The sequence below is a fragment of the Anopheles arabiensis genome, chromosome 2, assembly GCF_016920715.1.
Source record: "Anopheles arabiensis isolate DONGOLA chromosome 2, AaraD3, whole genome shotgun sequence".
Lineage (NCBI taxonomy): Eukaryota > Metazoa > Arthropoda > Insecta > Diptera > Culicidae > Anopheles > Anopheles arabiensis.
The window spans coordinates 78,212,133-78,230,218 of record NC_053517.1 but is presented as its reverse complement, the minus strand read 5'-3'; the positions used below and the strand labels follow the sequence as shown (position 1 = coordinate 78,230,218).

At 45.2% G+C, this 18,086-nt stretch overlaps 1 protein-coding gene across 5 annotated transcripts in view; it reads right to left on the bottom strand.

The window, feature by feature from the left end:
- The window catches only part of LOC120906307 (four and a half LIM domains protein 2), a 117,323-nt gene that overhangs the window by 41,905 nt on the left and 57,332 nt on the right, over positions 1-18,086 (bottom strand). For 3 of the 5 annotated variants that reach the window (XM_040317903.1, XM_040317880.1, XM_040317897.1), the window contains 3 exons: positions 14,064-14,235; positions 13,778-13,979; positions 12,970-13,214 (listed from right to left, as the gene is read on the bottom strand). In XM_040317903.1, the coding sequence (XP_040173837.1) occupies positions 12,970-13,214; positions 13,778-13,979; positions 14,064-14,235 (619 nt within the window). Of the gene's footprint in view, positions 1-7,953; positions 8,305-12,969; positions 13,215-13,777; positions 13,980-14,063; positions 14,236-16,465; positions 16,946-18,086 lie in introns of those variants that run through there. The other 2 variants (XM_040317913.1, XM_040317927.1) reach the window with 2 other exon arrangements.

Sequence of the window (18,086 nt, the reverse complement as noted above, 5' to 3'; positions counted from 1 at the left end):
GTTTTCCAGGGGTTCTCATAGTTGTGGGACACTTCCTTGACTTTCTTATGGGAAGTGAACTTCATATGATGAAAATTGGAATCTATGGCACGCTGTAGAAATTCCTATTGGGTTTGTCCAACAAGGATGTTATAGAGTCCAAATCCCATTATATTAAGTTTATTTCCCGTAAGAAGGAGTCAATAAAGTGTCCCACAGCTATGAGAACTCCTAGAAAAACCCTGAAAGATACAGACCAAACTCCTTAACAGGTCCGTTTTGCCCCACTTTCCCCTAAGCGCTTCGTCACGCAACCCGCGACGAATTATTACGCTTACAATCAATCATAGGCAATGTAGGGCGAACAGTTTTCCCCGAAGCGAGCTGCTCCTTGTGACATTTATTACAGCCCATTCATCAAGGTGGAAAAGTAGGAAAATATGGGCGCAAAATACAAGTTAATTGAATGCACACGAATTGTTGACATTGTTGGCTTAATCTCTTCTCGATTGTTGCCGCGGCGGCTGCACGTAAACAGTTGTATTCCCTCCCTTTGCGTACACAAACAACTGTGCTGACCATTTGTTTGGTGCGCTCTCATAAATCTTGGCCTTTTAAAAGCGCATACAATTTTATCAACACTACACCAGCATGTGTAGTACAGTAGCAGGGGACGAACCATATTGCATGGTTTATAAAACGATCGCAACGACGTAAAGCAGCAGACGACACGCGGCAATTGCGAAGCAATCGCCCCTTGCCCTTTGCTCTTCGCCAGGAAGCTGCACCGAAATAAACCTACAAAAACACACACAGACATAGAGAGAGAGACTGACGCGTGAGTCTCTATTGCGTCAACGGCGTTTAGTTGCGTTTTATTTGCATCGAAACGCGCGCATCCCGGTTTGTTTGCAACGGCGTGAGCCCGTACCAACGCGATAGTTGAAATAGTTCTAAAGAGAGTGAGACGACAAAAGAGCCCGCGTCGGAGAGAGCGAGAAGGTATTTTTTTAGTATAAATAAAACACGCCTGTCGAACGCTTCGATGCGTCACGCGGCCGCACGGTGTGCATTCAGATTGACAGTAGAAAATCCTTTTCCTTCCCCCTTTTGACAGCAATTCCAAGCGCGGCGGGATCGGGATTCGACCTTCACGCCCTACCCTAGAACCTGACCGCACCACCCTCATGCCGGGTGTTGCCCTTTTGCAGTACGAAGCATCCCCCGACACACAGCACAGGCTCGTGGCCGAATGCCATCCTGTCATAAGCGTCAACAGCATGGTGGTGGAGGTTAGTTGATTCGTCGCTTTCCACCCCTTTAGTATGCCAAATATTGGGGTGGCTGTGTTACGAGTGTAGTGCAATTAGAAATCGAACCGTGGGAAGGATTTCCGGTAGGTTTAAAATCAGCAAAACTAATTACTTATGCACTAATTTACTTCCGCCCATCAAAGTCTTACGTTTGGCTTGAAGGGATGGGATGATAGAAGGTCACATACACCTACGTAGCTTTCGCACTAATTAAGCCATGTGTTGTATCATCAAATATAAGTAAAATTAAAGTAATTCCTCACATACATCCAAGGACTAAAAAATTGTTTTATTATTTGCATTAAGATTATACATCTTTATAGTTCAGCAGTTGAATGTTAAACTTAGTGTCCAATAAGTTTTATTTTCATTAAGTATCAAATAGTTAAACAAATTATACGATAATTGTGACAATTTTAAAACAATATATCAAATTTATATTGAACAATATTTGTACAGAAAATAGTGTTCACTACGTTTGAATTCGTAAAGGTAACGTCGTTGCGCTTTGAAGCACCATTTCTGCTACCGTTTAGTTTGTTTTCCCACAGATGGCGCCACTGACCACCGAAGAGAAATAGCGTGAGCGGAAGCTTTGAAGCAGCTTTAACCGAGCAGCTGTTCACGGAGATCCTCTCTCCTCACATCCATTCAACCCCACACCAAAGGAGCAATGGAAATTCATTCATCCCAATATGGAATGCCATCATCATTGCCGTAACACCCCCCCCCCACACCACAGCAGCACATTCATTGCCTCGTAAAAACGGTGGGTGGTGGACTCCACGTTCGTCTACTTAGTCGATGCTTTTGATGGGAAATTTATTGATGCCCGAGACTGGGTGGCTCGGCGGTGGTCTCATCGTTTCCTACCCTTCCTTCCCCGTTGGAGGCAACCGGTCGGTGGGCTTGTCAAGCGAGTGGCTGACCATGAATTGGCTGCATTTATACCGGTTTTCTCGCTTGAACACGGTTTGACTTCTTTTCCTAGCGTCGGTTTGTTTAGCTTCTTTATTGCCAGCCCGTCTGCCCTCTACCCCTCCAGTGGCTGTCTGACATATGACCTTCGAAGCTGGCACTAAACCTACAATGTTTCGGCGAACCGGAGAGGCGAGGCACAGCAACAATAGCACACAAAAAAAGCAGCAACGCGTTCGTCAGTCAATCAAACGATGATAGATGATAATGGGCGATGATCTCGTAAAATCGTTGGTTGGAGACCACGCAGCGCAGGAGACACGGAAGGTGATGTCGTTTAAAAATTGAGCACATCCTCCTGTCCGTGCACAATTGCACGATCCATTCTTCGCTGCATAATCCAACCTTTCCCTTACAGTCCCCCCCAATACCCTTCACCCGCCGAATGTCACGATGTACCGGGCGCCTCCATCCAACGATCGAGCGTCGTGCGCTTGCCAAACCAGCAAAACCGCGACATATGTAGCAGAGCAAGCACACATGCACACACACACACACACTTATCACACAAAGTAGGAAACGCGGAAACAATTGCTGACACGACGGAACATTTCCAACCAGAGCTTCGGGTCGGGTAGCGAGAAAGGGATGGTGATGATATGATGGTTGCAATAACATCATCGGGCTGCCCTCGGCACAAAATTCTTGTGCCATTTTCTTTCTGCCCTACGTTCCTACACAAATGTCGCCGGCACCGGCATCCGCGTTTGGGGCAATTTGAGGGAAGAAAATAAAGAAGAAAAGTACGCTTGAAAATGGGAACGGAGGTTGAAGAAAAACGGAGACGGGGGAGCGGATGCGCAATGAGATTTCGAGCTGGCTAAAGTTCAGCTGTTATTAAATTAAATTAAATCCTTTCGAGCTTCGGTGGTTGCGCTGGCGAGCAGCGCTGGCAGCACGAGCACGGAAGAAACAGCAGCTGGGGAGCAGGCACATGCAAACGGAACAGAAAACCAACCAGGCTGATGAGCTTTGTTCTGGACCATTTCACTCAATCTTCATTATGATAATAACACGCTATCTCTCGGCAAGTTGAACAGAATTAAGCTGTACTCAACGCTAAAGGACAATGGCATCACCACCGCCACCACCACCCCGGACAAGTGATGGCTGAAGCCGTCTTGGCACGCTCGGGAAACTGTTAGTTTAACTTCTGCTTTCACAATTGTTCGTACAAGCATGATAATTGTATCGAAAGTATTCCCAATGCTCACAACACCGATTTCCCGTGTACAACAACACATTTACTACCTCTTTGGCATGAGCTTTTGCCACTGCAGCGAAAACCAATCGTTTGCAAAAGGCATGCCAACATGTTTTGTAACTTTTAATTAAAGAAGTATCCATTTAATGAGTTACACTCACACAAAGCGATCAAAGGGCGAACTAGAATTTGTTGCCAGCTCGCTTTCCACAAACAAAAACTAACACCAAAGCAGGCACATCATGTCATCCCGTTTGCATTATGAATGTTTATTCCTTCCGGATATTTGTCCCGTTTTCGAGTGTGTTTCTCCAGTGCAAACATTGCTTCCTGGAACTTCCCGGCCGGAGATAGGTAACAGCGCTGCTGCAGTAGTAGCCTGGACATGAGGACCCTCACACACGCACACAATGAACGAGTTTTGTTTGAAAACTGACACCGAGTAGAAGGTCACTTAAATGTTCAAAATTATATTCTTTTTAGTAAGAATTATAATCGTCATTATTTATTTTATATTTTAATTTCGCTGAATGTTTTACAAAATTATCCAGAGTGTAACTAACTTTTAATAGAAAAAATCCATTCCCACAACAACAAAAGTCCATTGTACTGCGTTGGTGAACTTCCCCGGAAGTAGAGCAGAAATGTGGCATGAACGTCATGGCTTAAGCCGAACACGAAACGGCATCTGTCTTACTTGGATGACTTATGGCCGTCTGAGCTTGTCTGGCTGCTGACGAGCTGCTGGACGAGAGGACTGGATTTTATATCGTGCAGAAGCGTTTCATTTGCGAAATGTTATCGCCTTGGGCCGCCCGGGAGTGTGATGAGGAAATGGGGCCACTGAGAACCTCCAACCAGAGTATGGCTCTCAGTTGAAAAGAGTGGGCAAGAACGAGCACTTCCTTGTTTCTTCCTCTTGGCAGCAGTAAGACGCACACACACACGAGCTCCAACGAGGAACAGAGTTTTGCTGCCTCTCGGTTTCGAGCGCTAAACGCGGCCCGCCATCATTTCGAGTGGGAAGACAATTTTACGACACAAACCCCACTGTCCGTGTCCCTGTCCTCTCGCATAAAACAGTCTGCTTCGCGTTAGCTCAGGCAAGAAAAAAAATTCGATGACCAATCTCACAAATGTATGCATTGGCTTATCCTTTCAAATTACCCGATGCATGCCCATGATCTGGCGCAAGGGATGGAAGAAACACACACACACAGACACACACTGGTGAACGATTTTCACCCAATTCGTTTTTGGCAACTAACATACTTTATTCCTCCCCTACAGACAGACGTTTACATATAGCAGCCCAAATGAAACACAGTTTCGGTCTTATGGATTTATAGACCATGGAACCCATGAAACAGGGCCAAAATGTCCGGAAACTGGCGGACAATGGCGGTATGGGGGAAACCCTTCAGCGTAGAAACAAAAAACAAAGCCCCCATCGGATGTGACCAGTGGATGATTTGCAGACGGAAGCCAAAAATACATCCTTAACCCGAGCCCGACGACTCTTCGAAGGCTCGATGACATTTAAATGTCATTGAGCATTACCACCAGTGGACGCTGGGGTGGGAAAACAACTCGGGTGAAGCGGTTATGGATAAGGAGTAGCGATATTTGGCAGCGTTTTCCAGCCCATACCAGCCAGGCTCATTGGTTACAATTCTTCGTTGCTCAGTTCGGAGCAGAGGATATCGGCGATCCGAGAGTGTAGTGGCATGAGCTGGAGCAAGAAGAGGAAGCCGATGGTGGTGGTGCAAGAATGAGCCTTATCTAAATACCATCCTCGTGCTTCCTTTTTCACGTTGATAAGGTTTTGCTGCGAACGTCCTTGATGACAGAACACAATCGAAGAAGACGGACGAAGAAGCATTATTTGAGAAAAGGGCAAACACTGCACACGGCGGTGGAATTTCAAGACCGTAGCCACCAGTAGCCCCCAGCTTGGGGTTGGGGGCCCGATGTCCCGATAGAAGCGCTTCGACCGGCGGAGTGTAGTCATCCGTGGAGCAGGTGGCTTTTTAATTAAACTAATTGCATCTAAACGCGACTTGTGCACACTCCTTCGCCACGATCGCTGGAACGTGTTACGGCCAGAAGCTTCCCGGCACGTGGTGAGGTCTTGCACAGATGGGCTTGTGCTGCAAATTGCCCGGTTGGCGGTTTAATGCTTTTTAATATTGAGCGGCAATGATGAACGGTATGACCTTTATGGTTTGAACAATGAATAAACCGTTTCCTCATTTGTCAGCTATCGGTTTCTACATAATCAGTAAATTGGCTTGAAACAGTTTGTTTGGTTTAAGAAAAAGTCATTCACTTAACCACCTGCAATTTGGACCACAACATCGACACCATCGACACACCACCAGAACGCGATTTCCAGCGAGAAATTGTTTAAAATTCCTTAGTATTACTAGCCTTTATGAAGAACTTAAACCAAACTCACATGTAAAACCGACAAACATTCAAAATATAATCGACGGATAGCTTTAAGTAAACCGAGACTACCCGGTATAAGGTAATTTGCAAGCCACAAATGGCTTGTAAAGAAGAATGTTGGACTTTAAGTTTTAGAGTTAATCAACGGATTCAAAGAGGCGAATGAGGCCAAATAAACAAAATCACTTAACCGCGTTTAATACGCCTGACTGTAGGCAACCGGCGTTCACGTCTCTCAGACCATGCTCGCGGCATAACTCCTTTCTAAATTTGCATGTATCTATCAATAAATCAATCACGTATTCCTCAAAACTTACTTCTAATTTAAAGAATATTGATACAATTTATTTTTTTTAATTGAACAAAATACTAATAGGAGTAACATTGTAGAACTGTTATATTGAGTCTTCAGGATCATACCCGATAGGATTAGAGCCAATAAAAAACGATCTTCTTGTTCTTTTGGCTAAACAACCGTTGTCGGTCGAGGCTGCCGCCTGCCTGTACCACTTGTGGGCTTGGCTTTCAGTGACTTTTGGATAATGAGACCGGCTTGGGAAAAACGATCTAGTAGTACTAATAGTACGTGTAACGTGTAGTACTAATAGTATGTAAAGGAAGAAAACTGTAAAGAAAAGCTGTTTAAAGTAGGTTAACCTTTAAGTTGGCAACCGGATACCAGGTATTTTTTTCAACTTCAAACTGCAATAACTTGACAATAACAATAACTTGAACCTGAAATTTTCCGTAGCCTCCGTTCCCAACTTTCAATTTTCAATTTTTTAGTGCATAAATCGTAACTTTAAACAAGCTGTAAGTATTTTATATTGATTAATTTTAATTCCCGGGTATTCCATACATTTTGTATGGAGAATGACGTTTCTCTTCTTCTTCTTTTCGTATTGTGCATATTTTCGAGTCAAATTCAAGCCATTTAAAATTTCAAATACACTGTTAGTTTTATCATAAAATGAAAAAAAACTTCATGAATAAATTAAATAGAAGATAATATATGGTCAACATTACTTGCCTACGGCATTAAAAGATAGAAAGCATTGTTTACCTATAAAAAACCGTAATTTTTTGCGTCAAAACGTATGGAATGCCCGGGTATACTAGTTGCCAACTTAAGTCTGCAAATTTAATCGCCAACTCTATAGTTAAACGAATACAACTTATACAATACCCAACAATATTTATCTCTTATAACATAGGACGTTTCTGACCTTGGCTAAATTAGACATTTTTCAAACATTTTTGAATAGTTTTTGTAGACTATTTGTTTACAACGATAACAAATCTAATCGTTGATTTATAATGATCGTCGAAATCATCGAAATAATTTATTTTTTATTTAAAATGTCGTGCCCAAAAGTGTTTCATAACGTTTGGTTAAATGTATTTTTAATGTTAATCCACAGCTAACCGCGGCACGAATATTCTACCCATTCTACTGGGTATATATGAAACACTGGTCTAAGTCTTAATTTCGAAAATGCAACGGCAGAACATTTTGAAATAAGAAAGAAAGAAAAACATAAAAAAGACCGTCCCAAAAGCCGATTACATTATTAATTACGCTTGAAAAAATAGTTTGACATGACAATAAAATGATTAATTAGCCTCCTACCTAAATAAATAATAATCTGGTTCCTCAGCGAATGGTTTCTTGCAATGCATCGACATCCAAAAAAACGAAACGACATCATTTCAACATGCAACAAGATCCAAATTTCAATGTTCACCCCACTGCACTAACCATGTATCGAAATAAACATAAATATTTGGCTATCAGCATCGACACATCTCAAATCACTCTCCAACTCTCCTGCAACCCTTGCATCAATCCCAAGGTGAACCAAAACAAGACATAACCATTCAAATGTTCCTATAGCGTGGACGCCTTATGCGTCTTGCCTATCCGTGTGATCCAAATCGTTCGATCTCTCATCGAACCAGAGCCCGCTGCCGTACCTACACACAACTGCAGCTCTATCGACTGGCGAAGACTAGTGGACATGGATTTACCTTGTAATGTGCTTTGAGGTTTTCAAACCTCCGCGGAGCCGCCAATTTTCGTTTTTGGTTCTGTTGGTCTGGGGTTCAAGCCTGGGGAAGCTAAGCCACACACACACGCGCACACCCGTTTGAATGCGATCGTTTCTGGAGTAGGTGGAGGAGGGGTTGATTTCTAAACGCCGACTTCAATCAAGAGAGAGAGAAAAAACGTTCCTTGACGCACTTGTCACCCGCTTTTCGATGGGAAGAAGGGAAGTTGAAACGGCCGCTGCCTGCGCGTCAATTACGCACCCGATCGCAAGCCGTCGTCGTATCGATCTCGAGATAAGTTTCGATCTGTTTTGAGTTTAGTGGAGCCGTTCACCACTGCTCTCACTATAGCGCCGTCGTCGCCTGGCGGGGTAACAAACAGATGAAGAAATGAAACAGGTTTGCTAGCCGCACGATCGGTGCGCGGCTACGTACTGCTACTGCGTACTTGGGTGCAACCAACGCGGGGTTTCAGTTTTGGTGGTTAGCCGTATTTGGTTTCGCTACCGCTTTCGGCCTTTTCCCTTTCCGAGGTCTAACGCGCGATCTAACGCACTTTAAACGGGTGCGTTGTGAAATTAATTACCAAAATAGTGCGTGTGGTTTTAATTGCGCACTGAGGGCGCTGCTGCTGCTGCACTCGTTGAACGCAACCCCTCCGTGTCCAGATGGCGACAGCAGCGTTGTAGCGCGCGTGTTGTTAAAACCTTTTGCGGATTCTTCGGGGTACGTTCATTTGCTACACTCACTGCCGATGGCGTAAGCTAAATGGAGCGTTGCGCGGAAGTGCTTTACCATCTGCAATCGGATGCTGCGCTGGCTTACGCAACACATCGTTGACACCTGTCACACTGTGGTACGTCGGTACGTTGGTGGTGTTTACAATTGATGCACCGTGTTCACTAAAGCAAGCTGAAGTGTTAGTCACTACATTGGCAATCAGCACGATATGATCAAACGAAATTCAATTATTGCAAATTAAAAATCCTATAACACGATGCGCAAATCACAACTGTCTTCACCATTAAAACTGTCACAAACAAGTGGCAAAAGCCATCATGCACAGTTAATCACACAAAAACCGTTGAAAATTAGCACGATTCTGTATCACACACTGCATAACGTCACCGTAACGGGTGTCACCGCTCACACCTGTCACAGCGCTTTCAGGCTGACCCTTGCCTACAAAGTGGACCAATTTAGCACGTCAACAATGCAGCACACTTGCCCCACTATCATTGCCCACCCTATATACCTGGGGGCGGCAAGAAAAAAAGCACCGTGCACACACCACACGACGCTGCTGGCCTTCCGACAAAAGCTGCAAAAGGACACTGCTTACGCACGGCCGAACGCAGGCAACCGGCTCCGATCCGCACAAACACGCGGCACACGAGGAAATAAAACAAACAGACTCGCCTCGAAGCGCCCGTAGCGCCCGTTACAGCCCACTGCTGCTAGCCGGATGGAGCGGGGTTGTGGTTGCGCATACACGCTCGCGCGAAATTTTGCTCATTTTGAGAAAAACGGGAAAAACGGCATACGAAAGCGGGAAATGAAACTCACCCAACACCAGCCCGGATTGGGGAACCGCCGTCAAAACCGAATCGGTGAACGCTGACCACGTTATAGCGCGTTCTCTCGGTAAAGGCCGCACACACGTGTGGATAATACACTTCCGCTGCCAATGTCGTTGCGTGTTTTTTTTGTTTTAGTATCGCAGAGTTCCCTTAGTACACACGGAAACGGATCGGTCCGTTCCGTTCGAGACCGACGAGTGAACTTTCCGGCGATTGACTCACCACCACGCCTCATCTACGCCGCTTTGAATGAGAAGAGAGAGAGCGCGATGTTCGTGCGGTACACCGTCGTCTCACTGTTGGAGAAGCTGAACACACTAACACGCAGCGCTTCTGAAGCTCACAAACTCACTCTCCCACAAACCACTACCGCGAGATTGCTCCTCTCTCGGCGCGACTTCAACTACGCGAAGAAGGTGGACCGGCAACCGAAGCATAACTAATCCATCATCCAAAGCCGACGGCGGCCGTGCCCCACCGTGGGTTTGTGATTGTTTGGGTCAAGTGTGCGCACACCCCCGGTCTCGCTCCCTGAAATGGCCCAATGAAATGTCAACATTTGCCCAGATGAATTCTAACGTTTCGCACCGAAACCGGTGCGCGATCCATTTGGCGTAGTTAAAGTTAAAGGTTGATCAAACAAGGCACACAACCCCAGCGGGGGGACTGGTAAGACATTAAAGTTACTTAGTGTACGCCCTCTGCTCTGTAGTGATTAAAGACCACCGTAACAGCAATTGTCCCTTCATTTACGTTGGCAAACCGTTTGCGTTGTTAACGACTCAGAACGGACACTTTGCAGCCCGTGCGGAACTGTTTGCGACAAAACAGTTATTAAACTGATTAAATTTAGACGTTACGTACAAATTTTGTGTTTTTTTTTGTTTGTTCCTAAATATCTTGTTGGTATACTCCACACTATGCTAAAGTGTCTTTTTTATTTAACAGAAACATAACGGTACCCCTGCCAAAACAGGACAGCCCGTACAGAGTGCCAATTAGCAAAGAGCAGCTAGCTGTGCAGGCAATCATTTTTAGAGGCGTATTTTTTTTCTCCGTTTGTTGCTAAATTATTTTTATCCGCACTGTCCCACCATAACTGCCAGCTCTTCCAATTGGAGAGAAATGTTAAATGTCGTCATCAACCGGCCCAACGGGTAGCGAAGAAGTGTGCTGTAACTGCCGTGCTCGCAGTCCAACCGTTTGCCGGCCCACACTGATGCAACTGACCGTCGTCGTCCTGGCACGCATTCAACACATCGCACAGCGTTCGATCCCAGCGCAAAGTAATAACAAGCAGACACAAGCGGGGTGGCTAAAACCTCTTCCCCAAATGCAATTGAAAAATCGAGGTCAGTTCGTTGTTGAAAGTAAGCATGGCCCCCGAATATTTAATTAAAACATTCAATAATGTTCGTTAGAGGGGTTCAGTCGCGTTACTACAAATAGAAAGGAGTGTTTTATATCAATTTAAACAATTTTAAATGTTTAGCTACGTCGGTAGAATCATCATTTGTTGATAACTGCGCCGCCTTGAACGATCAAGGTAGGAAGAAGGTGCAAATGATACTTAAATCCTCGTCCCTATTATCAATCTACATATTGTCCCGTGACGCGACCTCACCCTTCAACGGACTTCGCTGCCCATTGCCCTATTTGTGTCAATTTATGCTATAATTTTTCCACTCCTCCCGGTTCGCCTTTTCTTCCCTATTTTATGGTTATGATGCTTCTCGTGACGCGTGCTCCGGGAGGAGTGCCTTTCAATGGCGTTAGCCTGTTCTAGCCTGCAACCCGAAAGCGGAACCTTAACAGGGCTGGCCCACCCCGTTTGATCTTGGACGTCGCGGTCAGAGCAACTTTGTGCAACATTCGTGGCATTCGTGGTGTGCCATAAATATGAGCGCGCCTTTTTTCCGCCCTCGCGCGCACACTACACGTGCCACGACAAAAGGGGGCCGGGTGTGGCTGCCGCGACCCCAATAGGGATAATGGACCGGACAAGGAAACAGAACACACACACACACACAGCAGTCCATATCCGGCAGCAACGGGTCGGGAAGTTAGTGAGGTGTGAAAATGAAGTGTGCGACCAGCGCGTCGTGCGGAGGAAGAGCGGTTTTAGGATTTCCTTGCTTCCGAGGGGGTTTATATCGTCAGTGGTAATGGTAATATAACGATGAGCCCAACGTTTCGTTTCCGCTTCCGAGGCGAATCTCGCGCGCGTCCGTCCGACAGAAAGGACAGACAAACAATTATGTTAATAAACACTGGCCCCGATTTCGCTCCCAGGCAAGGGGGAAACTGTTTAAATGATCCGTTTAGCCCGGAGGTTACTTTCACCTCAGCTTGCACCGGAGCAGGACGGACATTTTTGTTATCTGATTTCTCTTCTTTCCTTGGAACAATTGGGTCGATTTAAACACTTCATTAGTAGTGGAAAATACATAAAGAACAATATTTTACACACTTTACTGTATGCTTTCGATGAAACGATATTAAACGATATTAAATGAAAGAACGCACAGAGAGATACATAAACGACTCCCTGTAAAGAGATCCATAAAGTATCAGAATTTATGTCGTTGTCAGTAAACAATCTTATAGCGCCGATTGAGTCATTCCGAAAAGTAGTCCCACCATGGGGGGCTGCACGCACACGTCCCATCCGTTATTTTCATATTGCAATTACAGAAACGTTACGCCGCTCATCGAACCACACACGAAACACACCGTGCAAAAAGCACAAACGGCGACGACCCCGTCTCCGTATAAATCAAATATTGGCACATTGCTCGATTTTATTAGCAATGTATCGTATGATCGAACATACACCACACACTGTGGCACGTTAGTGTTTATGTTTGTCTGTTCCCCCCTTTGCCATCCTGCCTTCACAGGTACTGCTGACTGGACAAACAGTGTCCGGCTTACAAGCAATATAAACTGTCACACCACCACGACCGACGACAACGACGACGGATACGGAACGTTTAGGTCGTACACACACGGTGCGCTCCGGCTCCAATCCAGCAGTTGCTCGCACACGGCACGGAGCGGAGAAAGCTAATGCAGCGTTTCGATAAATCACTGCACTGCACGCGGCGTGTGGTATCGTACGCGGGTGGTCCCCCATTTCCCAGCCCCTCATCAAATCTCGCTAGTGCGGTCGATCAATTAAAAAGTTATGTCACCGAAGCCTGCCACACAGAGACGTACCTTCCCATCCTCCCGAATCATTTATTGCCCTTGTTTTATCGTAGTCATTAGAAAAGAGCTGGGGCTAGGATCGAAACCCGAAACAAGTTAACCCTCTTCCGGATGATGATAATGAAGCCAATACGCATTGATTGCAATATTGCGGTAACATGTTGTAGGCACAGCCCGATGGAAAGGTAGGAAGCGGTGCACCTACCTCGTCACAGGCACTGCAGCGTGGCTTCAGCATTTCCGCATAGTGTCGCTCGCAGTAGATCTGGTCGTCGTGCACGCAGTAGGTCAGATCGACCAGCAGCTCATCACAGGTCGTGCACTTGAAGCAGCGCGGATGCCAGAGCGTTTGCTCCCGGAACTTCGGTGCCGTCACAGCCATCTCGCCCTGGTTGAGCGTGTCGCTGCAACCGGTGCATTTCGTCGCCAGCGGCGTGTCCTTGACATAGCCTACAACGAAAAACAATGTTCAATATTGGTCATTTTGATTTGCTCATTTAGTTTATCATTTCAATACTAAATTATTTGCCTTAAAATAATCTGACTTCCTACTCTACTACTCTTTATATATCACAATATTTTTTCAATCATCATTTCTATTCTAATTTTAGCGATGATGGATATAATGGATTAAGGAAAACATATCGATCAATACTGCCAATACGGACCATTCTTTCTAAATAAAAATGGAATATGTCTAATCGAATGAAAATACAAACGAAATACTAATGAACAAGACAAGAACAGGCTTCAAGTGATTTTCCACACGTGACAGACGGGTATCTTACATTTTCTATTATGGTTTTAGGCAATTAATTAATCATTTTAATGAATTCGTGAGGAGAATTGATTGAATATGCTGTGTAAAGAGTTCTATCATTCTACCCTTTACCTACTCTAACATCTCCTGAGTTCATTTGTAATTTCGAATTAATAATTAATTAATATTTTTATCTTTTAAGACTTTTTTTACAATATTGTTAACAACTACGCGATGGCACAATCCAACCTACCAATATCGAGCGCGATCTCATTTCTGGCCGCCACGAAATCTTCGTACGAGCCACGATGCTGTTCCTCCACGTGCTTGCAGTAGTCGAGCGCAAGGTCCTGCTTTGGCAGCTGGTACACCAGCTGCTTGTCGCGGAACCGCTCACCTTGCGTGCCTATCTTGGGCACCTTCTCCGGTGGTATCACATCAAAGTATCTTTGTATCTAAAAATTGAAGCCAGAAGAAGAAAAAAACAACGTCAGTCCGTTTCATTCGTCATCCTGCAGAGGGACGGTGTGTGCCGTTACCTTGGCCGACGTTAGAATGCCGGGCGGTACCCAGGTGTAGCCCATCTGGCGCGGATCGACCCGGGACGTGTTGGTGTCATGCTTGAAGCCGAGCCGTTCCCTCACCGTGGTCAACTGTTCGTGGTAGACGGCGTGCGTTTCCCGCGGGCATTTGCACTCCTGGCACGTTTTCCTGTAGAGCACGGCAGAAGAAAAATAAAAAAAAACGTTCCATTAGTAACGGTCACTAGCGTCCGCCAGATGGCAGCAGTGGGAGCGTGTTTGCGCGCGCGCTCGATAGCACGTGCTCGTTGCTGTTGCTGCGCTGTGTGGAAGAAACCCTGCCGTACTGAGACACCATGCGACTCCACCGCGGTCCCCGGTTGAGCAAAACAACGGCTGAGAAGCAGCGATACCGAGCGATAGAACACGAACCCGACACGAGAGAAGCTGCTCACCGCAACACAGCTGAGCGATGAGCCACAGACACACATATGGCGGTGGTGGTGGCGCAAGTGGTTGCACCCGAGTGGTGGTTGTGTCCACGGGTCTCTACGGTATGATTTTACTAAGAGAGTGAGAGTATGTGGTTGCGGTACCATACACAGCTCATTAGGCGTGCTGAGATTGCTGCTGCGGCTGCTCTCAACCGACCGACCGACCGACCGGCTCGGATACCGGCGGATACCATATAAACAAGACCGCAGCACCAGAGTTACGGTCCATTCGACGCTCATTCGCTCTCTGTGGGGGATCATAAAATTTAATTGAATTAGCCCCGTAATGGAGATCGTTTGCGATGGATGATGATGATGGTGGGACGGAGGCAAACAAGGGATTGAGAAGGGTTAATGCATTGGGCCGTGTTGGTGGGGGCAGCCGTTTCCACTTCCGATCCACGAGACGCTCATCATGGAGGCAACGGTTGACGAATGCAGTCGTGTTTGGGTGCTGACGAGTGTGAGAACAAACGAGTTGGATTATTTGTTATGAACGTGTTGTTGTCACTTTGTTGTAAATTATTCAACGTTGCAGACGTCAATGCAGCGTCTTTGATATACGTTAGTAAGGCTCGAATAAGGAAAATATTTTTTTTTAAATTACATAATTTAAATTACTTCTTTTCCATGACGACAAACCTACCAATTTGCTCTATCACAACTACTTAAGTTTGAATTCCGGTCCGGTTAAACTGAGCGCAGCTAATGAGCTTGTTAATTTGTGAATACTTGTCAGAACGGTTTGCCCTTGCTTCACACACACACACACACACACTCGGCATCATATCGTTAGCGTTGTGCTAATTTTCCGCCAACCAAACGAGAGCCAACCTTTTCTTCTCAAAATCGAAAGAGACATACGACGGCGGCGTCTTGTATTACCAGTTCTGACAAGCAGGCCAGCGTCTGGGGCAGCTTCTCGCGTTAGCCGTACGATCGCCGTACGAGCGGATCAGCTGAAAGGTTAAAAATATGCCATTCATCACAACAATCAAGTGGACCTGCCACACATCGTAACTCAGGCGGGTCGGAAAAGTCAAGTTCAATGACAAGCTCCTCCACATAGACAAACCCGTTGAGAAATGTTCGTTTGAAGTAAATTAAATGGAATGAAGCAATGTCTGTGTTAAGCATTATTCAAATGTTTTTGTAAATTGATTTGGCATAATTTCAATACGATTCGTCTTGATTCAAAGCCTCTCATACTGTTGGAAAATTCGATCCAATTCCAAATTTAAAACAAATGGGTCCTTATTTAGCAAAAAAATCCTCTTTCTTTTTCATCGTTTTTTTCTTCCCTTTTGTACACTGAATCCTACGTATATCCTCATCACGGTTAGTGCAGCTATAATTATCTAATGTAAACATCATCACATCACTAACATTGACACTTTAAGTGCTTAGATCATCCAACAGCCAGCCGAGGGCTTGTGGCTTTGTGCCTGTGTGTGTGTGTGTTTGTGGCCGAGCTTATTGGCAAGCAAGCAAGAGTTGAAACATAATAAACATTTATTTTATCGGCATTCGCCACAATGGAATGAAGTCACTATCGAAACGCGGGAGAGGAAGATTTATTACGGCCGTCGTGTGTGTGTGTTTTTTTTTTGCAACGCTCTGTATTACACTGTTCTAACGGGAGAGACACTGAAAAACTGAAGTCAATTGTTTGTGCAACGGATGTATATGTGTTTGTCAACCTAATTTAATGGTGTTGCTTTCATGCTTACGACGCAAAAACAAATGATAAAAAAGCAGACAACGCGCCACATAAATGATGTCAATCAAACGATTCCTAAACATTGACATCATTCAACATAGCGAGGGGTTTATTTTATTTATGCTCGGTTTATGTGCAATTTCTGCAGCGGCGTTTTACGGTTAATTATCCCCCCATTTAAAGGGTGCCGCGCGAACCCACTTTACCTTACGATCAGATTGTAGAGTTCCTGCTTGTTGAACACTTTGCAGTAGGCGTGCAGGACCTTCACACAGGCGTACCGCATCCCCGGCCACGGCACGACCGGGCTGGCCAGGGCGTCCCACAAAGGACAGTCCGCGTGTCGCTGCAGGTCTAGCATCGTCGTGCTGCTTTTTGTGTGTGTGGTTTTTCTATTTCCCGCTTTTTTCCGTCGGTATCACACTGTACCGATCAACTGCTTCCGGTCGATCGTACGAACCCCCACTGCAATTACGGCGGTTTTTCGAACTTGCGATCAAACGATCACTTGTACTACACTCACACGCACACTACATTTTCCGGTGTGTTTCGTTTGTTTGTTTGTTGGTTTGTTTTGACACTGTGTTTCGATGATAGTTACTGATTGGATTCATCGCTCGTGGTCCATTAGCACCGGATTAACATCAACCCACATGGGCCATACGTTCTTTTCCACTTTTTTTAGCCTAGAAAACGGAGGATGACCTTTAGCCTATTGATTCTTGTGGAAAGGCGTATCACACATTTCAGAATATCAGTTGCAGTGGTATCTGTGTCTCTGTGTGTGCTTCACCTGGAAGTGGAAGAGTGGACGGTCGCGCGTGCGTCAGAATGAAACCATTTGCCGTGCGAAATCGTAACCAGGGACGCTTGCAGGGAAACACATTTTCCGGATGTACGGTGGTAGCTTCGTCCACTGTTTCTATGGCACGATTAATTTTTGACACATTTTCCTTAGCCCTTGGAAACATTATCCTACTACCTGGTAGGTGGTCGTATGGTTGCGCTCTTGTGATCATACTCCCCTTTACAGTGGAAACACACACGAAAATCACATACACAACGCATGGGTGTGTCGAATCGAATGGGCCCAACAGGTGCAACTCATTTTGAAGGTTGGAGAATTTATGAAAATTAGGAAAACCATCATCATCATCACCGTCATCACCGACATCAGCGGGATGTTTCACCGTCGGCTGGTATATTATCGCCATAAATATCTGGCGATCGTTTTAATCGTTCGAGGAATCGATTGAACCCGAGCGCGCTCGTGTGTTGTTTATCATCCATTTGCTGTGCCCCGTTTGTGCTGGTGGTTGCTATTTTTGTTAGGTTGTTTTAAGTTTATTTAAAATATGTTTATCATTGTGTACAACAACTGCTTTCGCTATTATTTCCTTGAAATAAGCAATTTCATAAAACAGTTGTAAAAAAAAATAAATGATTTTTATTGTGTTTGTGTACAATATTTGCAAAAAAATGAATTCAATTCTAACCTACATTTCACCTCACGCTAAACATCAAGCAGACACACATTCCGTAAAGCCCGCAGTAACAGCCCCAACAACCAGCCCTATGCCGATCTGCGAACGGGTGACGATCAAACGAAGTGACGATGATTAGCGCTCAGTTCTCACTTTTGCGGAAAAAATAAACTAAGGCGCAACAAAACAACTAGCAGCACCACTTACGAAAAGTGTGAAAATTATAACAAAACAAAACGAGAAAAATATGCTTTACATATTTTTTGCGAATAGTGCCACGCTTCTGTGAAATGAAAATGCTAGCTACAAAACAGAAAACAAAAATCAACCATCAAAACGTGCG